Genomic DNA, 24624 nt, shown 5'->3' with positions numbered 1-24624 from the left:
TCAGGGAGAGAATCCCAAACAGGCTCCACACTGTCAGCACAGAGCCCAATGAAGGGCTACAACTCAACAACTGTGAGATTATGACCTGAGCTGAAATCAAGAGTCAGACATTTAACTGACCGAGTCACCCAGGCATCCCTAGAACCTTGTTCTGAATGTGCAGTGTCCAATATAATTGCCATTACCTCATGTGACCATTGAGCACTTGAAATGTTAAGTGTTGATTGAAAACCTTAATTTTTATTTGTCTTTAATATAATTAAAGAGCCACATGTGGTTCATTCCCTGGACTCTTTTTCTTCTCCCTTACGATGTTTCTTTTATGCAGGCAGGCAGGCGAGAACTGCAGTTACAGTTAAAGGGCTTCCACTGCAGTCAAAATATAATCTCAATTCCTTTACGAAACCAAAGGGTCTGAACGACCTGCTTGGGTCTAACTCTCCCACTTTACATTCTGTGCCTCATTTCTATAGCTCTGTTCTCTCTGCTTTTTCCAACACAAGCCATTTTAGGGGTTTTTGCACATGCTTTTCTTCTTGTGGGACCTATCCCAGTCTTTATCTGCTTTTGCTTTTCCGTGTGCCCTTATGTCTTGGCTTAAATGTCACCTGTTCAGAGGCTTTCTCTGACTACCTCTACCAAATTACATCCATCCCTTGTTATTCTTCCGTTTTCCTTGAAAGCCTGTATCGCTATGTTTTCCTCCCTTCTTTTCTGTCAACTATCTATTCTCTTGGCTTGTTCAGGTCGGCTGCCTTCCCGCTACAATTTAAACTTCTCGCGAACGGACAATAGGTTTTCTCTCTTCGTGTGTCGCGTCGCACATCCCAGCAGAGGCCTGCCACAGAAGACAAGCGACGGGGACCTGCGCACTGGCCGAGCGGCCAGCGGAGGGAGGGATGGATGAGCCAGCAGAGGGGCGGGGACGAGCAGGGGCGCGGGCCCGCACGGGCGGCGCCAAAGCGCAGCCGCCGAGCGCGCAGCAGAGGCCCCGCCCCTTCCGGCCGCGCCAAAGGACGCCTCGGCAGCCACGGCGGCCGGGCCGCGGCGGGCGCCGACTCGGCCCGCCCCCTTCCCCCCCGCCCCGCCCCGCGCCACCGCAGGCCGGGCCGCTGTCAGCTCTCTCAGCGACCGGCCGAGACGCGGTGAATGCTGAGTCGCTGCGGCCGCAGGCTGCTGCACGTCCTGGGCCTTAGATTCCCGCTGCTGACCTGCCGGCCGCTTTTCCTCTGCCCTCACCGCCTCATGAAACCGCTGGTCGTGTTCGTCCTCGGCGGTCCCGGGGCCGGCAAAGGGACCCAGTGCGCCCGCATCGTCGAGGTGAGGCCCGGGCAGCTAGCGCGCTCCCTGGGCTTGACCGAACGCGGGGTCGGCGTGTCCCGCAGCGCCGGGCGGTCCGCGCCCCCTCCCTGCCTCCCCCCCCTCCCCGCAGCTGCGGACTCAGCGGACTACGAGTCCCGGCGACCATCGCGTCGCCCGCGTGGCAGTGGACGAGGGTCCTGAGGCGCGCGGCCTATCGGGACTCGTAGTCCACGTCCCCCTGCCTCGGGAAGGGGGTGCCCAGCAGGGAGGGGGACCGCTTGGGGTCGCTTTGTTCCCGTACCCCTCTCTCCTTAACATTTTGGGAACCGATTTCGTCTCAAGAGTGGGCTGGGGGTGGGGGGAATCCAAGAGGATCAGCCTTCGGGGACCTCCGGCGCGCCGAGGTCAGTGTGTCACTGGTTATGGGGTGGGTGAAGGCGGCAGGAGTATGGATTTAGGTTACAGGCGGTGTGCGCTCGCAGCTGTGTGGAGGGGAGACCGGTTTGTTCACTTGGCCTCTTCCCGCAAGCCCTCTAGAAACGCCAACACCTCAGTTAACCTAACTGTGGTCTTAACCCTGGAAAGGAACCCCGGGGGACAGGGTGTTGCCTAGGGTAGTCGGTGATCTGCCGGGAGCACTTACTGTCAATGACAGTACCAGCTCTGAGGCTCAGCCCAGATTCGTGTGCCCCGAAAAGCCAAGGAACCGAGTCTGAATTCAAGCTTCAACCTCTGGTCCCACTGCCAATTCACGCTTTGTCCACGGCCAGGTCACTTCCTCTCTCTGAGTCTCAGTTTGCGCTCTACACCATAAGAGGCTGTGCACCCACATTAAAACTCAATATAAAATAACTCCCAACTCTAAAATGGTGTTCCTTCTTTTGTTGTGCTTCACGGCATGTTAAGGTTACCAGTTCAGTTCTGTTAATTTGCGAATAGATAACGTGGTTAGCTGCCGTGACGCTGTTTGAGGAGTAAGGCTTATTGGAGAACCTGGGGAATAAAGTTGGGAGTGAAGAAAAACAGGGTATATAGAAACAACAGGCGACAGTGGTGCTCTAAAACATCTGAACCATCCCTGTGAAACTCGGTGACCACAAAAGTTTTGGCCCAGAACTTGTAAAATAATTCCCTCCTCTCTTCCAGGATATGGCTTATATTAGCTTTGGGCGTTCACTCCTCTCCTGTGTTCATGCAGTGCACTCCTGTCCTATATTTTATTCTCTAAAGAACATCCAGAGAAGGTCGAATGGTAACATCTACTTCACTATGTGTTTTACAGCTGTCTTTATAATTATTGATCATTAACTAATTCAACCAAAAAAGTAAATATTTTTCTCCTTTTTAAAAAGATGTCAATTTATTTTGAGAGCTCAGAGCCTCAGGCAGGTTTGATCTCACAAATCATGAAATCATGACCTGAACTGAAATAGAGTCCCATGCGTTACTGACTGAGCCACGTAGGAGCCCCGCCCCCCGCCTCCCCCCCCCCCCCATTTTTGTTGGTTCTTTTAACTTTTAAAGACTTGTGGCAGTTGGATGATTTCAGGGTTTGTTTGTTTGCTTAAATATATGAAATGACTCTTAACATGCATATAGTTTGGTAGAGGAAGGAGAAGACTTCAGAACAAAACAGATACAGTTTCAAATCCTAACTCTGCCATTTACTGTTTCTTTCTTTCCTCCCTCCCTCCCTCCCTTCCTTCCTTCCATTTTTAAGTAATCTCTACACCCATCGTGGGACTCGAACTCTCACAACGGAAAGATCAGGACTTGCATGTTCTACCTGCTGTACCCACTGAGCCAGCCAGATGCCCTACTCTGCCTTTAGTTTCAGAGAAGTTGTTACTTTTGGCTGGCCTTCCTCAGTGAAGAGGGAGGAATAATACATATCTCGTATGGTATTTGCAAATATTAAATGAGGTAAAATATCTGGCACACATAGATGCAAATAACTATTTTCTTGATTTTGACTTCCCGTTTGTAATTTATGAGATTGGTTATTTTCACTTTGAAGTCGTATTACTTTAAAAATTGGTTTATGGCTGCTATGTCTGAATGCATTTAAATATTTTGTTTCTGAATCATAACATGGCTTTAAATATCCACGTCCAAACTAATAATAGTTGAATTACTCCACTCCGTTAAAAATAATTTACACATTCTGTAACTAGTATTCTTTACTCTGTTCAGTAAGTTGATCATATTTTAAACCTATTATCAACTATAAGATTTCCATGATTAAATATTTCATAATATATTATTCTTTAATATTTTGGCAATTATATGAGCTTAAATTGTTTTAAACTGTCATCTTCTTGCATGAAAATAGTTGCCCTTGATCCCAATTGCTGCAAACAATTAAGCTGATTTCTACAAATTCCAAATAGTATATAATTTAGCAATTGCTATCTCCTAGCTGACTAACTTAAACAGTGGAATGTCTGATGAGCAATTGAGGCAGAGGGTTTTGTTTTTTTCCTCCTCTTTGTCTTTTGTATTTCGACTCAATATTTTATTTAAAAAGCAACATGAACTGAATCCTAAACAACTGTAATTTTGGGGACTAAGTTTTTCTGTAAGGAAAAATTATATAAGTCAGGGTTAAATTCTCCATCTGTGATGCCAATGCTAATTTAGCTCATAGGGTATCTGAAATGTGGCTGAAATACAACTTGAGGGGGTGGGTAATTAGGCTGATTTCCAACTCAGGCTGCCAGAACTACCTTTTCAGGTCTGGCTGCAGAATCAGAATATCTGGCCCTCCAGTGTCCTGGGGCATTGCAGTAAGTGATCAGGGTGTGACTGGAGGGAAGCTGGTGTATATGTATGTATATATAATTTATTTATTACCTATCTCTTTCTTTTCTCCCTCCTTTCCTCCTCTTCCTTTCTTCTTTCCTTCCTTCCTTCCGGTGAATTCTATCTCTGCTACGTACGCTCCCAGACCTTGAGGGAAGAGAAGGCAAGTCTGATACAGTATCATCTGAAAGTTCTGAACTGAGAAGGAATGATTTGAGGGAGATTTAGGGGTTGACTTTGCTCATTTATTTGTATTGGTCTTCCTCAGTTTTTTCTTCCTTTCTTTCTTTCTTTCTTTCTTTCTTTCTTTCTATCTATCTATCTATCTATCTATCTATCTATCTATCTATCTATCATTTAAGTTTATTTACTCAGTTTTGAGAGAGAGAGAGCATATGTGAGCAGGGGAGGGGCAGGGAGAGAGAGAAGAATCCCAAGCAGGCTCTGTTTTGAGCTGACACTTAACTGACTGAGTCACCCAGGCGGCCCTGTTTTATTTTCTGACTAATTCATTATTTCTAAATCTGCGTCCTCTTGTACTCTATTTGTTTTTGAAAATTATCCGTTTTCTAAATCATGCAGTCCTCTCAGGGATACTTGTGATTTTTTAATTTTTAAAATTAAGCTTTATTTATATTGTTTTGGCCCAAGAAAAATTATGATGCTATAACCTAAATTTATCTTTCAAAATAACCACAATTTTGCATGTGTTAGCTGGAAAAGGGATATTTAAACCTCTCTTTTAAAGATAGTGGACATTTTGCTTACATAAACAAATTATGCTAAAGCTTCTCTCCATGCCAAATTGCTTTCTCTAGTACCCTAAAAGAATTCTTACCATTTTCTGTGTCATAACTTTCTCCAGACCTGTATGAGTAACTCATACTTTGTATGGTCCTCCTACTTACTGTACTTAGAAATTTGGGGATGGTATTAAATTTAAACATGTAGAAATCAGAAAGTTGATTTTGTTTATCTCTGTGTTTCCAGTGCTGAACATTGTGCTTGGCACATAGTAAGGGCTTAATAAGTATTTGGGGGTGGGGAGAATGTTTTTTGAATCAGTTTTAGAGGACACTGATTTGCCCTTAAGATGTAAAAAGTTTTAAAAATTTGGTCTGTAGGGGGCGACCAAGTAGCAGTTAGCTCTCCTAATTTCAGGACAGAAGTGCTTGAATGAGATCTGTCGTACAGCTATTTCTTATGTAACACTTCTACTTACTTTCAGTGACTAAATGGTATGTTTGTGAAAATCTGCTGAGTATTCTAAAATATCCAAGCTCCTGATTCCAAATCTCCAAAGAAGATTACCGCTCATAGAAGAACGATGACAGGATGATCCACTGGACATTAAGCTTGTTTAAGAATAGGCCTTTCTCTCCCTTTTGGTGGGACAGGGTAGAGTAAGGAGTTTTTTTTTTTTAAAGAAAGTTTAAATTATCTATGAAAGACATAGTCCACAGTATTCTTGACTCTTCTGAAGTACCACCTTTTTATTAAAGGTGGTTGTAATTTAGAATTTTTTTCAGTTTAAGAACTTGGAGGAGGGGAGAATATATTGAGATATTACTATCATTACTTTTTTTTTATCATTACTTTTTAAAACTTCCTTTTTTTTTACCCTTCGGTTTTCAATTATAAAAGTAATACTTGGATGGGAAGAGTTAAATCTCTAATTCTGATGTCACTCATATTAGCTGTCTAGTATTAACTGCTTCCCCATCTCTTTCTCAATAGTCTTAAAAATAAAAATGCCAATATTGTTTTTTACCTCTCCATGGGATTTTTCTGTTTTCTGCTTAATGTATCATGGATACCCTTTCAGGTCTTTACATCTAGATTTAACTCATTCTTATTAGTAGCTGTGGAATATTCCGTAAAATGCTTGTTCCATAGCATAGTTGTACCATTCCCCTACTGATGGACATTCAGGAGAGTCTCTAGGAATTGTTTTACTATTGCAAACAGTAAACCAGTACTTCAGAAAAGTTCCTTGTTAAAAAAAAAAAAAAACCAGCAAAACAACAGCAAAAACAAACTTCCTTGTAAGTATAACATTGCAGTGGATACTATTATTTTTGTAAGTTAAGTCCCTAAAAGTAGGATTGTTGAGTCAGAGGATATATTCGTTTTAAATCTTAATTGCTAATTAATTATCAGAGTTATTTTCAAAAACATAATTACAACTCCATTAGCAGTATATGATTCTTTATTAGCACTGGATAGTTATCAATTTAATTTTTGCAGATTTGTAATCCTCTTTCTAAAGTTTTTCTAAGTAAATTCCTTATTTTTTTTCAAGATGTCCATAAAGAAGAAAAGGCATAATTTGAAAAATTTCCCTTGTCATTCATTCCAAAAACAGTTTTTTTTGAGAGGGGTAGACCCTCTAATTGTTGCTGAAATGAATAACGTATAGATATCGCTGTTGAGGAAAGTTTACAGTTAATGTGGAGGCAAGGAAATTAATTGATGACTACTACAGAATAGAGTGGGAAGTCCAATGATAGAAATATACTAAATACACCATTTAGATAACGGACATTTCAGTTTCAGTCCAGTGGATCAGGGAAGTCTTCCCAGGGGAGGTGATAGGTCTGAACTCAGTTTTGAAGGACCGAAGGAAAGAAACAGCTGGGAGATGTGGGGTAGTAGAGAATGCTTAAAGCCATGTTACCCTTGAATAGGGTAATTTGAGGTTTCAGTTTTGAGAAAAGCCTAAGGAGAATAAACCTATATGAGAATGACCCAGAAAACACTTTCTGAATGTAGACAGTGTGCTGTGTCTGTGTATAGGGATACAGGGTTCTAGGGGCCTCAATTTAGTGGAGATAGACACACACTAATAGATTTTTATGGAAAGGATGTGAAAAACTTGTGCAGATCTTAAAGTTTAACACTAAATTGTTTTAAAACTGTTTATCTTATAGTTTTGGCTTCTTAACTGTATTGTAATTTTTTCAAGGGTGGGGACCTGGTCTTTTACTCCCCGTGCATGGTGTTTGAAATGCCTGCTTATCCTTCAGATCTTAGCTTATATAGAGATTCCCAAATGTCCAGTTCATGGTGCCTTTAGTGTAGTGTCTCAGTAATTTTTTCAAAACTAACTTAGTAATTAGATCTGAATAATACTCAGGTATTTTCTAACAACTTGTGGTCTTTGTCCATAGTTCCTGACTCACAGCTCGCAGAAACCCTTGGGATTTCCTAAATGTTGAGCATTACAAAAATGTTTCTTTTATGTCAATGAGGTGACTTTTGGACCTCACTTAAGGACTGGAGCTGGTTGCCAGGAAAACCAACCAAGTAATCTGAGGGTTGGAACTTTCAATCTTGGCCCTCCCGCTCACCTTCAGGGAGAGGAGTGGGCCTGGATGCTTAATCATTCGCCAATCGCCAATGATTTAATCCATATGTATTGAAGCTTCCAAAAAACCCGCCGCCTGGGTTTAGAGAGCTTCTGGGTTGGTGAGCACGTGGAGATTCAGGGGGAGACACTCACCTGAAGAGGGCAGGGAAGCTCTCTGCTCTTGTGCCTCATCCAGCCAGCTGTTCTTGAGTTGCATCCTCTGTACAGTGAACTGGTGATCTAGTAGGTAAAGCGTTTCTCTGAGTTTTGTGAGCCGTTCTGGCAAATTAATCAAACCCAAAGAGGGGGTGGTAGGGCCCTCTAATTTATAGCCAGTTGGGCAGAAGTACAGGCAATACCAGACTTGCCACTGGTGTCCAAAGATGACGATATCTCTGGGTAGATAGTGTCGGAACTGAGACTTGAGAACACTCTGCTGGTGTTCAAGAATTGTTTGTTGTATAAGGAAACCTACTCCTCAAGTTGGAATTGGGTCCAGGGACCCCACAGACTCCCCTATTAGACCATTAAACTCCATAAGGGTGAGAACCCTGACTTGCTGATTTACTCTCAAATTTTTAGTGTCCAGCACAACATAGGGCATAAATTGATTCTCAGTGAACATTTAAGTAGATTTTGAAGCCATTCAGACCTGGGTTCCTGCCCCTTGGTGAGTTACTTAAATTTTTGGCATTTTAATTTCTTCCACTAAAAATTTGGGATGTTAATCTACTTTTCCGGGTGATTGTGAAGATTAACCCAAAGAACCTATGTAATGTCTGGCAGACTGCCTAATATGTATTATTACTTCATGTATGTTAGTAGCCCTTCCTCTTTGCCTATTCTGTGCTTATCCGTAAATAGTGAAGCAAATGGCTTGAGCAGTGTAAGTAGCTACATTTTGGGAGGCATCCTTAGTCATTTAGAGTGAAGTAAAATTTAATTGAAAGTATATGAATAAATATCAAAGTGTTGGGGTGCCTGGGTGGCTCATTCAGCTAAAGCGTCCAACTTGAGCTCAGATGACGATCTCACGCTTTGTGAGTTCGAGCCCGGCAGAGCCTGCACTGGCTCTGTATTGACAGCTCAGATCCTGGAGCCTGCTATGGATTCTGTGTCTGCCTCTCTCTCTCTGCCCCTCTTCTGGTCATGCTCTTTCTCTGTCTCTCTCTCAAAAATAAATAAACATTAAAAAAAGAATACACACACATAAGGGGTGCCTGGCTGGCTCAGTTGGTAGAGCACGCAACTCTACTCTTGACCTTGAGGTCGTGAGTTTGAGCCCCACGTTGGGTGTAGAGATTATTTAAGAAAATAAAAAAAAAGTTATAAAAAATGTTCCCTTTGGGATGCTTGATTGTCTCAGTAGGTGGAGCATGTGGCTCTTGATCTCGAGGTTGTGAATTTGAGCCATGTGTTGGGTAGAGAGATTACTTAAAAATAATATCTTAAAAATAAAAGAATACATATCCACACACACACATATATATCCATATATACCCATGTAGTTGGATGTATATATATCTATATATATATACATCCAACATGGGTTTTCTATGCAGAGGGGGTCTCTGAATGTATGTATATAGTCCACCCCATGAAAATTAGATGCCTCTACCTAAGTCTTAGCTCAAAGCTCCTCTTCAGTATCAGTTCTTTCCCTTATCCTTACTCTCTTTGAAATCTGCTTGATGTGTATGTACCCTTTGGGTTGAAGTTTCAGTAACAATAATGGGTTATTCTAAACACCACATTCCAGTTAAGACACCAACAGGGAGAGGATTTTAGTTACAGAAGACCTCCCAAAGTCACATGGGAGTATAGTATTTCAACAGTTATCCTGAATGAATTTCAGAGAATTTCAGAGAAGTTGCTCTAGTAGTGGGACTTTTAGATCAGGTAAGAGAGAAAGAGTAAAGATGGGGGATAACTGTCTTATTCTTTGTGTCATGTTGGCCCGATCACACTGACTCTTGTTAACCCTAAAGCTAATACTTTTAGCTCAGTTGCCTATGAAAATGTATTTACTCTGATACTTCTATTGCTTTAACCTGGCAAATCAAGAACATTTTTACAGACTAAACATGTGATAAGAGCACTTAGAATTTAATAGAGAACAGGTGTGATTGGACATACTGTTTGCTGACATTTTTATGCTGCCTGGTAAATCTAACAAAACATTACTTTGGTAAAGGAAAAAGCACCAGTTGTTACCTACCATTGTCAGAAATTTTCTCTTTGAGGGACTGGGTCCCGTGAATCATGTTCCATGCCTGGTTTCCATCAGCCTTCTCCAGAAGACCCACAAGTTGGTTTTATTCATCATTAGGACATATCTTATATCAACAAACAAATATGCTTAACTTGGGGCTACACAAAATACTGCTTCACCACCCACTTTCTGTTTGGAACTTCTCAGCTGTGTTTGTCATTGGTGTGTGCCATTAGTTTTCCCTACAAGATTTACCTTAATAATTATATACTGTTTAGGTAGATAATAACATGAATTAATATTTTCTTGGTGTCTACAGGGAGTAGAGAGACAACCCAGATGTTTTGCTTATTTGATTGGGAACTGACTTAATGACTAGGTTTTTAAATAGTGGAAAATTGTATGTGGCACTTACTTAGTGATTATTGGGTTAGGCAAATGGAAAGTGGAAATGGCAATGGTGTCAGAGTGGTAGTGGGATCATAAAGACAAGAGTGAAGCAAATGAAGGAAAGGCAGTTAGAATCTGGCTGGATGGTAGGTCAGCTATGCCTGGCTGTTTGGTGTGGATGAAGTTCTGATCTCATCTCCGTGCTAGGAGACAACAAAATTATAAAGTACATCAACTTTGTCCTTTTTAATTTCTGCCAGCAGATTCTGTTTTTTAAAGGCTGTAAGTATCTTCAAAGCAAATGACTGTCTCCATGTCTCTTGCCTAGGAATTGCCTCAGATGCCCACTGTGGATTATAGTCAGGAGACCTGGGTTCAAGTACCGGTTTCCTCTCCACTAACTGGCAAGTCTGTTTACCTCAGTTTTCCCTTTTGTGAAAGGAGGAGTGTAGAAGTAGGTGGTTTTGCCAACCTTAAATCTGTATCCTGAGACTTCAGTGTTAGCATGTAATCCAGTATAGTCACAGTCAGAGGCAAATTATCCAGTCACAATGAATAGGTATATCTTTGCTGTTCTGTGCCTTATGAATATGAGCACCAAGGAATTGTATTTAATAAATTCCCACTGGATTTCATGTTTATGAGCTTCAGACTGGTAACAAAGAATTTGTAAAGTTGGGAAAAAGAATAGCTTTCTGAAATAGAATTGTGTATGTATTTTTTAAAATTAAAAATATGTAAGAAATGGGATATTAGGACTTTCTTACACTCTAATGTAGTATTAGAAAGAATGTAGACTTTGAGGTCAGATGTTAGTTTAAATCTCAGTCTAACACCTACAGCTACATTCCCTAACTTTTCTGATTCTGTATCTTCATTTGTAAAGTGATGATAATGCCAACTTCACTGGGTTGTTATAAAGATGAAATGAAATGATGCTTCTACAATGTTTAGCACAGCACATGACACTTAATGTATAAGTTTATTTACTTAAAAAATGTATAGGAAAGAGATCAAAGAAAAATTTGGGTAATAGTTTGGGGAAGCATTATATTCTCATTGTTTACCATAATATAATTATATGTTATAGTAATGATTACACTAATCAGTTTATAGAATTTAGGAAATCGGGCATGGTATTTTAGAGTCTATTGAATATGAACGGTCTTTATACTTTAGAGAAAATATTTAGAGTTAGCTTACATTTAAAAATCCTAGAAAGGACATGTAGATGTAAGGAAGTTTATAGTATAAATGCTATTTATATTCAAAATAGAATATTAGGTGCCAAATGGAGCGAATGTCCTAATGATGGGTTAAGTATTATAAGCTAATACTGTGTATATACTTTAACCGTCCTATTATTAAGGATGTGCACACTTTATTTTGGTTACCTTTTTTTTCTGGATACTTTTTATTATGCAAGTTGTACAGACACATTATACAAAATTTAGAAAATACAGGTACATAAAAAGAAGAGTATAAAATTACCAGTGATCTAACCATCCAGAGAACTACCATCAGTCAATATTTTAGGGCATATATCTTTCAGACATTGTTTGTTTGTTTGTTTTTGTTTTTTGTTTTTAAGTAGGCTCATGCTATCTGGAAACCTGCTTTTTACTTGCCATATCACAAACATATTTCCATCTTAATGAATACCTTTACCATATAACCTATATAAGTATATCATACTGTGTAGATTAGATACATTACATAATTAATTCCCTGTTTTGGAAATTTTGTTTGTGATTTTTCAGAAATTCTATATTTTTAAAAAATAACTTCATTAAGATATAATTTACATACCAAACAATTCACCCATTTGAAGTGTATAATCCAATGGCTTTGGTAATTACATTGTTAATTTTTTTAACTGTGGTAAAATATAACTGAGATTTCTCATTTTAACCATTGTTAAGTATATAATTGAGTGGCATTAATTGCATTCAGTGTTGTGCAGCCATCACCACTTTTCTAAAACTTTTTTTGATACACGAACTAGAAACTGTACCATTTAGTGATATTCCCCATTCCTCGTTTTTCCCAGTCCCTGGTAACCTCTAATCTACTTTCTCTCTTTACGAATTTGCCTATTTTAGGTTCTTCATACAAGTGGAATCATAGTATTTGTCATTTTGTGTCTGGCTTATTTCACTTAGCATAATGTTTTCAAGGTTCATCCATATTAGCATGTGCCAGAACTTTATTCCTTTTTATGGCTGACTAATGTAGTATGTATATATCATATTTTATTTATCCATTTAGCTATTGTGGGACAAGGGCTGCTTCCGCCTTTTGGCCCTTGTAAATAATGCTGCAGTGAACATTGGCGTACAAACAACTGTTGGAGTCTCTGTTTTTAGTTATTTTGGGTATATAGTTAGAGTGTAATTGCTGGGTCATATGATAATTCTGTTTAACTTGTTGAGGAACTGCCAAACTTTTCCCCAGTGGCTGTACCATTTTATATTCCCGTCAGCAATGTGTGAGGCTTCTAGTTTCTTTATACCCCCACCAACACTTGATCATTTTCTGTTTGTGTAATTATAACTATTCTAGTAGTGTGAAGTGGTATCTCATTGTGGTTTTGATCTGCATTTCCCTAATGACTAGCATGGGCATCTTTCACGGACTTTGTGGTCATTTGTATATTTTTGGAGAAATGTCTATTCAAGTCCTTGACCCATTTTTATTTAATCTTTTTAAAGTTTATTTATTGATTTTTTTTTTTTTTTTTTAGAATGAGAGAATGAGAGCACGAGTACAGGAGAGAGGCACAGAGAGAAAATGAATCCCAAGCAGCCTCCACACCCAGCATTGAGCCTGACCCGGGGCTCAATCCCACGACCCCGGGATCATGACCTGAGCTGAAATCACGAGTCAGACACTAAACCAACTGAGCCATCTAGGTGCCCCAAAAGTTTATTTTATTATTTTGAGAGGGAGAGAGAGTATGCATGCAAGGCAGGGGTAGGGGCAGAGAGAGGGAGAGAGAATCTTAAACTGGCTCCATGCTCATCGTGGGGCTTGATACCATAGCCCTGGGCTCACAGCCTGTGCCAAAATCAAGAGTCGGGTGCTCAACTGACTGAGCCACCCAGGTGCCCCATCTTTTTATTATTTAGTTATAAAGTTACTTATGTATTTTAGATACAAGTCCCTTATCCAGATAACTGATTTGCAAATATTTTCTCCCATCCTGTGGGGTTGTCTTTTCTTTTTCTTGGTAGTATCTTTGGAAGCACAGTAGTTCTTAATTTTGATGAGGCCTTACTACCCTGCACATTAGAACATACAGTATGCTTTCTACTGCCTATGGTGTAAAGATCAAAAGATTGATAAGTAAGTTCAAAATTAAAAAAGAGCATAACTAGTTAAGTGTATGTCTTGTATCTGGGACTGAGAGTAGGGGGTGAAGGAGAGAAGGGATAGTGATGGATGGAAAAGAAGAGTGAGGATAACAGATTCTAATTACTTCCTTGACTGATTCTAGGCATGATTGTGTCCAAGTTAAGTCAGACTAGTGGGATGAGTGAGAGAAGTTGCCCATTTTGCAGAATGGTTTCCAGCATTCTTCCTGTTGTATAGTGATGGCAGGAAAGAAAATTTGCCATAAAATTTCCCATAGGCTTACTACTGTTTCCCTTCTCTGAAGAAGTTAGTCTCTGATCAAGAAAGGGGTCCTTTATATACTGCTCTATATTATAAAATGGATACAGGTATCTGTGGCCAGCATCAAATTCCCAGCTTGGCTAGGATTTGATGGCTATGCCATAAAAAATGTGTATTCTTAGGGGTGCTTGGGCGGCTCAGTCAGTTAAGTGTACAACTCTTGATTTCGGCTCTTGTCCTATCTCATGGTTCTTGAGTTTGAGCACTGATAGTGCAGAGCTTGCTTGGGATTGTCTCTCTCTCTGACTGCCCCTGTCCTGCCTGTGCACATGTGCCCTCTCTCTCTGTCTTACAATAAATAAGCTAAAAAAGTGTGTTCTTAGACTGACTTTTATTGATTTGATTGATTGATTGTTGGCGCACAATGTTATATTAGTTTCAGGTGTCCAACATAGTGATTCAGCATCTCCAGGTTATGCTATGCTCACCACAGGTATAGCCACCATCTGTCACTATCCGGTGCTATTACAATATCCTTGACTGTGTTCCCTGTGCTTTATTTTTTATTCTCATAACTTATTCCTTCTATAACTGGAAGCCTGCATCTCCTACTTCCCTTCACTTATCTTGCCCATCCTCCTTCCCTCTGGCAATCATCAGTTTATTCTCTGTATTTGGAGATCAGATTCTGCTTTTGCATTGTTTATTCATTTGTTTTTGCTGACTTTAATTTTATATTGAGCAAAATGTAATGAAACTGAACTTTATACCCCCAAATTTGAAAAACACGCACTACCTTTTAAAGCCTAATGGTTTTGCTCACACTTTCTTCTATTAGCACAGGTTGGTGGCCTAAAATGAAGATGATTCTTTGTTGTCTAAGCAAGATTAATTATGTATAAAAAATCAATTGAGAGAGAATGCTTGGTACAGTAACGTTCTGAAAGTGCTCTGGAGACTAAAAGTAGTGTGAATATATTGTCTTTGCCATGAAGAACAACTTGCTTATAATTCTGAATTCTAGTGTCTAGAGTAGGGCTTCATTGAAATATGTTTCCTTTTAAACCTTTGCTGATGTGCCTTTTGGATTCCCAACTGAGTGTTTTCTCTAAATTTCCATCTGTTTCTAGGCTATAAAACTGGACTGTTTTCTGTCTCCTGTAACTCTTGACTTCATGCCCATGCAGTATGTTTTTGTGTTGCTATATTTTGCTTTTGTTTCTCCTTTGTTTAAGGAATGGGTCCCCTTCCAGAGAAATTTTTGTTCAAACATTTGAATTGATTTTTGCTATTCTCTACAATGATTTAGTTTTAAATTTTAAGTAAGTTTTTGATTGCACAGGTACTGTTTCTCTTTTTTCTTGAAATTAGATTTATTTTATATATAGAGAAATTTTTATCTTTAATGTGAGGCTACTTTGAATTTCGTCTTGCTGTTTTCTTAGGATTTTATATTAATAAAACATTTAATCATTAATTTTTCTTTGTGGTATTTGCCATTTAGAGATGTGTGGTAAAAGATGCTTATGTAAAAGCATATATATATTAAATTAAAACTCTAAAAAGTTTATGTATAGACATGTACATTATAAAAGAGTCAAACATTTGAAAGTACGTAAAGTAAAAGTGAAAGTTCTCCTTAACCTCAGATTATATAATCACATCAGTTTTATTGTGTGTGCCTTTATGTTCTTTTTTTTTTTTAATTTTTTAATGTTTTATTTATTTCTAGGAGAGAGAGAGAGAGACAGTGTGAGCAGGGGAGGATCAGAGAGAGAGGGAGTGACAGACTCTGAAACAGGCTCCAGGCTCTGAGCTGGCAGTCAGCACAGAGCCCGACGCAGGGCTCGAACCCATGAACCGCGAGATCATGACCCAAGCGAAAGTCGGACGCTTAACCGACTAAGCCACCCAGGCGCCCCTTTCTGTTCTTTTTTTGATGTATCTATACACAGATACAGTGCATGTGCACATACGTGCACCCACGTTGCTTAGTGTTTTGTGACTTGGCGTTTTTTCCCTAACAGTGCATCTTGGATAGCTTTCCATATCAGAACATATAGATAGCTCTGCTTCATTCATAATATATACAGTGGTATATTTAGCTTTTCATATATTGGTGAGCATTTTGATTTTGTTTACAGATAATGCTCATGTGAACATTCATTTACATAGTATCTCTGTGTACATATGCAACTGTTTCAGTAGCACGACTCCGGGAGAGGAATTACTGAGCCAGAGTGCCCTGTGCTTGATAGATTTTGCTAAATTTGCCCTCTAAAAAGGCTGAACCAGTTTATACTCCCACAAAGTATGAGGATACTGGTTTTCCCCCACTCCCACCTCCATTCTTGCCATAGCCAGATATTACTGCCTTTTTATTTTAACCAATCTGATGGGTGGAAAATGGAATCACATTGTTTTAATTTAAATTTTTGTGATTACCAGTGACGTTGAACATCTGTTCTTTTCTTCTTTTCTGTGAATTGTTTATTCTTATCCTTTGCCCATTCCTGTATTGAATTTTTTCTTTATTCTGTTGGTGTGATTTTTTTAAGTTTATTTATTTATTTTGAGACACACACACGCACACACGCACACACACACACACACACAGAGGAGGGGTAGACAGAGAGAGAATCTCAAGCAGGTGCTGCGCTGTCAGCACAGCCTGATGTAGGCTCCATCTCACCAACTGTGAGATCATGACCTGAGTGGAGATCAAGATTCAGACCTTACCTGACTGAGCCACCAGGTGTCCCAGTATGATCTTGTCATGTACAATGTATATTACCCTGTCACCTTTATATGGTGAAAACATTTTCTTCCATGTTCTAGCTTGTTATTTGATTATATTTATGATATCTTTCTTTCTTTGGAAGTGTTTACTATTTATGTGGTTAAACATAAACCTTAGCTGAAGAAAACAAGAACCTTGGTTCTTGTTTTAGAATGCCTTTTTTTTAATCTTAGGATTATTTTCCTCCAGTACTGTCATAGAATTCTTTGCTTGTGTTGTTTTAGCTTTGCATGTAGTATGATGCAGGTATCTAATTTAATTTTTTCCCATGGGTAGCTTGTTGCACAAGTATCATTTATTAAATAGTTAATCTTTTCCTCATTGGTTTTTATTTAAATTTAAAAATTTTTTTAAAAGTAATCTCTATGTCAATATGGGGCTCAAACTCACTGTCCTGACATCAAGAGTTGCACACTGTACCAACTGAGCCAGCCAGGTGCCGCCCCTCATTGATTTTTAGATCCTATGTCTGTCATTTATTGAATTCCCATTTACACTTGGGTCTGTTTATGGACTGTTCACTTTCATTGTTCTATTTGCCTGTTTTTATAGTAGTATAATATTATTTTAATTACTATAGTTTTATAATACTTTATGCCACATTGTGGGACAATTTCCCACTTGTAGTTGTTAAAATTATTTTCAGTTTTGGCCATGCTCCTCTCACATTTACTGTGATAAACTTGAGAATCCATTCATTAGGTTTCATTAGAAAACTCAATTCCAGTTGATTTTTGATTGACGTTGCAATAAATTCATAGATTAATTTGTGGAATTTAAAAATATTTACAGTATTACATCTTTCTGTTCAGGAACACAGAAACACAGAATGCGTTGTTTGTTTATTTATTAGAAAGATTTGTTTATTTTTTAAGTCAGTTTTTTGCCTAATGTGGGGCTCAAACTCAGGACCCCAAGATCAAGTATCACATGCTCTTTGCTTCTGATTGAGCCAGAGAGGTGGTGCCCCATGTCTTCTTTTTATGATAATGGTTTTAAGGGTTTCTAATTTCTTTACATAATTTTTACACATTAGTTGTAAAGTTAGTTGTAAAATGAGTTGTAAACTTTAGGCTTAATCCTAAATTTAAGGTTTTATTGCTGTTTTGAGTAGGATCTTTTAAAAAATGTATATATTCTAATTAGTCATTGCTAGTGGGTTTGAAATTGATCTGTTTATAAGAAGATAGTAAGCAAGATAAATTCTTGTTGGTTCTCATATCTTTAAGTGTACTTAAATATATCACTGTTGCCTATTTTTGGAGACTGTGTTTGAGGCTATTTGCATAGTGGATTGGACTGTCATTTATCATACAATACGTGTTGTATGATTTTGTTTCTTTCCTGTGTATGTTTCGTATGTTGTTGAGCCAGTTTGGTAGTGCTTTTCCTTTATTGGTATGTAATTTGTAGGTTAGCCACTGATTACTTTGGACTTTGGAATAACTGGAATGAGTTTGTCTAACTTCTCCCTGGTCTGATTGCTCTCACAGTAGGTCTTGAATCTAGCAATGTTTTAGGAGTATGTTCTTTAGGGGATGCCTTTAGTTGTCATAGCTAGTGATACTATGCTGCAGCCGATAGTGTAGTATAGGTATTATTTCTGGTAGTATAGATATTAATTGTTTTACAGATGAAGCTGAGCTCTGAGAAAGGTTACATAAATTTTCCAGTGTCACATAGGGTTGTGACAGTTTAATTTTAAGACTTGATCCCTTAACTTTCAGTTCAGTGTTCTGAGTATGTGACTTCATGCAGGGTTCTTTTCTTGTGGTGGTTGCTGAATTCTATGTTTGTCTAACTGCATTTCGCCATTAGTATGATAATTTTGCAAATGCTCAAATGCTATGTTTGCATATATTACTGAATTCAGAGTTTGTTATCCTTTGCACATTTTACTCGAGTTGATTCATGAATCCAAATAAATTCTAACCCTTCAGAAGAACCTGAGTTATTAAAATGTGGTTATGTAAAAATTTTTTTAAATGTTTTTTATTTATTTTTGAGAGAGACAGAGACAGAGTGTGAGCCATGGAGGGGCAGAGAGGGAGACACAGAATCCAAAGCAGGCTCCAGGCCCTGAGCTGTCAGCACAAAGCCCATCATGAAGCTCAAACTCATGAACCGTGAGATCATGACCTGTGCTGAAGTCAGATGCTTAACTGCCTGAGCACCCAGATGCCTCAATGTTGTGGTTATTTTGAGTCTTTTTACAAATTACATTCTCCAGTAATTATATCTCTTAGGGTGACTTTATTACTTTTGGTATTCCCTGGGTAGATGATATTTTGATTTTAATGTTATTTACTTTTTAAAAAAAATAAGAAACAAATACAGTTAGGCCTGCTTAATATTTAAAAAACTTCTCTTTCCTAAGGTGAAGTAGAGAGGCAAGGGCTTCATCTAAGTGGTTTCATATATGTCCTCTGAGTGTTCTCACAGGAAATGAATTAACTGAACTTCTAGGCTCGTAGGCCACCTGCAACAATATTTGGGTTTGAGTGATATGAGTGTGTAGCTTGTAGGCTTGAGAGTGACTGTAAGAATTGATCATTCAGTTAACAAGATCAGAAAGTGTTTTCTAAGATTAACAAGATATCTGTACCTATCAATTAATGTTGGAAGTTTTCAAATTATTGTCTCTGAACTCCTGGAATCCCAGGAGGTTTCTGAGCCTGGTCTTCATCTTTGACTACTTTCCATGCCTTCTAATGTAGGGAATACAGATCGATTCAGAATGATGAGATGAATTAAAATACTAGAAATGACCAACTGGAATGAAATTGGAGTGTGAAAGTTCCAATTTGCAGTTTCTTTAGGGGCCATTTGGTATGTAAATTGGGTACCTAAATCCTCAATTATCTGAGAGCCTTTTGCAAACTGTTAGAGCAATATACAGGTTTACAGAAATGGGGAAACCATGTTGGGTGGCTTCTAAATCACCTTTACTTTAAATTTTGTTTATTGTTCTGTCTTCTTGCCACTGCCTCTGAAGAATCAACTTCTTCCCCAAGCAGACAGTACTGGTAAAGACTGAATTCCTTAGGAAAAGCCATGCAAGATGAAGAATTGTCTAATAGTTAATAGTATGGCTCAAGTCACTTTAATGTACAAGTTACTATTACATCCTATTTACTTCCCTGAAATCAGCACATCGCCTGGCACTTCATAGACAGTCAATAAATATTTATGGATTTAAAGTAAATTCCAAGGATTGCCTGAATTAAGGTTGTCTTCTAGGAAGAGCAAAACACTGAGGAAAATGAATAGTGTGTAATAGTGTGGTTGAATGGATTATATCCCTCTTCTTTTCAGGAATTAAGCTTTTAAAATATCACTCTTTGAGGCGCCTGGGTGGCTCAGTCAGTTTAGCGGCCAACTTTGGCCAAAGTCATGATCTCGCAGTTTGGGAGTTCAAGCCCCATATTGGGCTCTGTGCTGAAGCTCAGAGCCTAGAACCTGCTTCGGATTCTGTGTCTCCCTCTCTCTCTGCCTCTCCCCCGCTTGCACTCTGGTGCTCTCTCTCTCTCTGTCAAAAATAAATAAACATTTAAAAAAGAAAGAAAAACGCTTTCAAAAAAATAAAATAAAATACCACTCTTTAATTAGAAAAAGAAGTATGCTTCATGTTAATTTAAAACCCGTCTGCTAAAGATATTTAAGAAAAGATTTAGCTCAGTTTATAACTTATGTAGTTTATAGTTAATATGTAGATTTGCAATTAAATAGGCATGGTGAAATGCAATGCATACATTTGGAAATACAGCAAGGGCAGACTAAAATTGGAAATCCACTGGCAATTTAAGTCAACTATTACACTCAGCTTTTCTTGCACTGAATAGCCTTTGTTCCCCCTTTTAATGCTAACCTTTCTTTAATGGTAATTATAGGAAAGACCCTTTCTCTAACCCTCTATCGGTAAAACTGGAGAAGGAACCTTAAATGTTTGACTAGTTTTAAGCATCTGGGCACTGTGGAGCAGTTTTTACATTCCAAGTAAAGAAAGTTCCCCAAGACTGGCAGATTCTGTTCTTGGAGGGTCCTTATCAGACATCTCATTTAGAGTAATTGGAAAAAGTTCTATTGGAAATGCCTTTGAAATAAATGAGAGCCTTACATAAAGTGTTGCTGGGAGGCTATAGGGTCTAAAGCTATTGTTTGCAGCAAGCACCAGACTGGTGAGTCTGGATGGCTCGGGATAGTCCTTGCAGCGTTTCTGGATATGTTGCTGAAGATACCATTGTCGACAGTACAGAACCAAAATTTAGATTTTAAGGGTCACTAATCTTATAGGGAATGCAAAGTAAACTTAGTCTTAAATGCTTCACAGATGCATCCACTATTTAAAGGACACCCACTAATTTTAACTCACACAGTTGCATTAAAAATATATTTGTAGCGGGGTGCCTGGATGGCTCAGTTGGTTAAGCATCCAACTTCGGCTCAGGTCGTGATGTCAAGGTCTGTGGGTTTCGAGCTCCATTTTGGGCTCTGTGCTGACAGCTCACTGCCTGGAGCCTGCTTTGGATTCTGTGTCTCCCTCTGTCTCTGCTTGTCCCCTGCTCGCTTGCTCTCTCTCTCTCTCTCAAAAATAAACATTAAAAAAATTAAATATATACATATGTATGTATAATACATATACATTTGTAGCTAATACACCTGCTATGCTCCTTCTATGAGAGGCTCAGTAGCAGGCTGTGGTCCTTTCTAATTGCCACACTAACAGGAGGAAGTGTCTGGCATCTGGATCTCTTCTTGCCTCCAGGGACTTGCCATTGATGCATCATTTTTACCTTGAACTCTTTTTTGTTGTGGTTTTGTTTTTTATTGTTTTTAACGTTGTTTTTGTTCACATAACACCACATTACCTTAATTTAGAAAGAAGGAAAGACTGCTAAGAAGTGAGAGAAGTCCATCAAGATGATTGGAGATTTGATACCACAAAATTGTCAACATTTGCATGATTATAGTAGCACAAAGTGCCATTCTGTCCTTACCGAGAACATCGTGCTTTTTTTCTTCCCCTTCCAAGCCTTAGTATATGGTTTAGAAAAATTTATTGAGTTTTCAATTTCTAAAAGGAGAAAATGAAAGTAAAAAATTTACACCATTACTCTAAATGAATTGAGTTTATATATTTGTCACTAGAAAACTACTATTTTTAGTTGAATAGTAGCTTGTAATTGTATTTATTGTAGTTTATAGTATTTATAACCTGCTGTGGTTTTGAATGTTGTTCTTAAGACTGCAGTTAGTGACCTGCTAGGTTTTAATTGCTTGGAAATTCAGAGAACGTGAAAGAGTTCTGGTTAAGTCTGAGAAATAGCCAGTCATTCTTGCTTTCCTTAAAATTGGCATCAGTGACTATTTAATGACAACAGAATGCTTGAAAAACATGCTTTTTAAAGTCTAGCTGTTATTAAGATACCATAATAGCTAGTGTGTAAGTGATAGTTACTTTTTTGTTGTAGAAACTTTGTGGTAAGAGGAAAGCTTCAGCAAAATCCTTAAGAAAAATAAAGAATAAAAAAGTGGTAAATAGAAGATTTTTAAAATTGGAATGTGAATGAGCAATAGGAAGACACATGTATAGATTTGACATCGTTCTACTTATTTAAATTCCTTGTTTTCTTAGACTTTGCAGATAAGGTTGTTTTCTTTCTTTTTGACCGATGGTGTGTGATTTTTTAAAAAAATATCATTTGTATACATCTGCAATTTACAACTAGTTTCTCTTTGAAAAAGGTGCTATGCCAAAACCTACTTTAATGCAATATAGAGTTTGCAAATTTGACTGCTCCAGTGTCAGGAAATAAACACTGTACATACTAATTTCTAAATTACTAGCTGGGCTTCTAAATGTATGTTCATGCAGCAGAGGCAATCTGTACCAAGCAATCTGTGTGGTTGGTGTTTCACTGAGCATTTGCCATTGTTTAGTACTGTTTGTCCCTGCATTTATTCAATATCACCATATGCTATAATCTCTAGACCAGATGAGGACATCCAGCAAGCCTAGACTTCCAAGCAGGAACCAAAGTAAACTGTAGGAAATGGAACTGCTATAAAATTTTATGGACAATAGTTGCAAACTGCTATTTGAAAATTGTAATAGTAAGTGGGAAGTGGGTCACGCCTCATTTTTTTATAAGGCCTTTTCTACACCCATCTTTCAGAAGTTTGCTTATGCTTGCTGATCAGAGTAGGCATTTAAAAATGGTGTGGTGTGGAAATAATTTTAAAGTAACAGTTTAAATATTTAAACATTTTGTATTTCCATTTTCTGTAAATGATGGGAGGTTTGTTTTTTTTAAATACACTTTTTGGGAGTCCCTGGGTGGCTCAGTCGGTTGAGCATCCGACTGCAGCTCAGGTCATAATCTCACTGCTCCTGAGTTCGAGCCCCCATGTCGGGCTCTGTGCTGACAGCTCAGAGCCTAGAACCTGATTCGGATTCTGTGTCTCCCTTTCTCTCTGCCCCTCCCCTGTTCACACTCTGTCTCTCTCAAAAATAAACAAACATTTAAATAAATAAATAAAATAAAATAAAAATACACTTTTGATTATTCTAATGGAAGGGACTGTATAACTAAGAGACATGAGTGACCCTGTGGTTTTGTTTATTCTCATCCAACCTTATGCCCAATTTTAGTCAGGAAATAAACTATTTACAGTTTGTTTTCCTTTGCTGACTCCCTTACTGCTAGCTTAGAACTAGTTCAGCAAGCAAAAGTTTAGCCAACAATGTTTGGAAATAGAAAGAGGTAAAGAATGTATGGCTTCTGTGGTCCAAAAAAAGACCCTCCATAACCTGGGTAATTGAGAGAGTTTTTATGAACTGTGCAATTGAAACATTCTATTTTAAAAGTTGGGGATGGGAATGTAGCCTTCCTCAAATCTTAATGTTGAAATTGAAGATAAATTTAAGATCTTAAATGTTTATTGTATACTAAGGATGGATGAGATAAAATCTCATATAGGGGGTCTTAAGAATTTGGGGAGAGATGATTTTTGTAACCAAAAATTGAATATAGTTCTCTGAGTGCCCTGATGTTTGAGAATAAAAATGTTGTAAAAATAGATTTTAGGGGTGTCTGGGTGGCTCAGTAGGTTAAGCATCTGACTCTTGATTTCTGCTCAGGTCATGATCTCACAGGTTTGTGGGATGGAGCCCTGCGTTGGGCTCTGTGCTGACATCATGGAGCCTGCTTGGGATTCTCTCTCTCCTTCTCTCTCTGCCTCTCCTTCTGCTCACATGCTCATTCTCTCTCTCAAAATAAATAAATAAAAACTTAAAAAAATAGATTTTATAGTTCTTTTGACTTAATAAAAGGAAATATATATGTGCATGTAGAGGAAGAAGCTTTTCAGTATTTAGAATGGTCTCTCAGATCTGCGTTGTTTTCTCATTCCAGTCATGGGGAAACAGCAGAGCAATACTGTAGCTTTTTTTTCTTTCTTTCTTTCTTTTTTTTTTTTTAATTTATTTTGAGAAATAGAGTAGAAGAGGGGCAGAGAGAGAGGGAGAGAGAGAATCCCAGGCAGTCTCCGTGCTGTCAGCGCAGAGCCTGATGTGGGGCCCGAACTCATGACCTGAGCCAAAACCAAGAGTTGGACGCTTAACCGATTGAGCCACCCAGGTGCCCACAATACTGTAGCATTTTATATGACTTAATTCAATGATTACCCTGTACCATCCACCTAGTTCATCATTTTTGTAAGTCCTACATAATGATTATCACAGTCATAATTATACTACTGACTTTTCATTGGCTATTCATATCTGTTATCTCACTTAAGCCCCTTTGGTCTTTCTATAAAAACCATCAAAATGAGTACGTGTGTGTGTGTGTGTGTGTGTGTGTACACACATATCAAATGGGGTATGTATAATACAAAAAAATGCTTCTAGCTTATTTAAGTATCTTCATAATAGCAAGGAGGTGATTGATGCCTTTTATCCCCTTCTATGTGTCAGGCTTTTTTGTATGCAATTTATATACTTTATCTTATTTAGCCATCATCACTAACTTATAAAATTGCTATGTGTATTCCCAATTTACAGATGAGACCTCTAGTTGCAACTAGAGGAGGAGAGGTGAGCTTTGAAAAAGGTAAGGAAGGTACTGGTCTAGGTAGAGAGACAGTGATACT

General features: G+C 38.5%; 1 protein-coding gene across 1 annotated transcript in view; it reads left to right on the top strand.

The window, feature by feature from the left end:
* Positions 1-1053: 1053 nt before the first annotated feature.
* The window catches only part of CMPK1 (cytidine/uridine monophosphate kinase 1), a 33597-nt gene continuing 10026 nt past the window's right edge, over positions 1054-24624 (top strand). The window contains exon 1 of the mRNA XM_039219780.1: positions 1054-1320. Within this exon, the coding sequence (XP_039075711.1) occupies positions 1150-1320 (171 nt within the window). The 5' untranslated portion in view covers positions 1054-1149. The remainder of the gene's footprint in view (positions 1321-24624) is intronic.

The sequence above is a fragment of the Hyaena hyaena genome, unplaced genomic scaffold (assembly GCF_003009895.1).
Source record: "Hyaena hyaena isolate Hyena2069 unplaced genomic scaffold, ASM300989v1 scaffold_831, whole genome shotgun sequence".
NCBI classification, from domain to species: domain Eukaryota; kingdom Metazoa; phylum Chordata; class Mammalia; order Carnivora; family Hyaenidae; genus Hyaena; species Hyaena hyaena.
The sequence above is the reverse complement of the archived record's forward strand: the minus strand, read 5'-3'. Positions and strand labels throughout refer to the sequence as shown.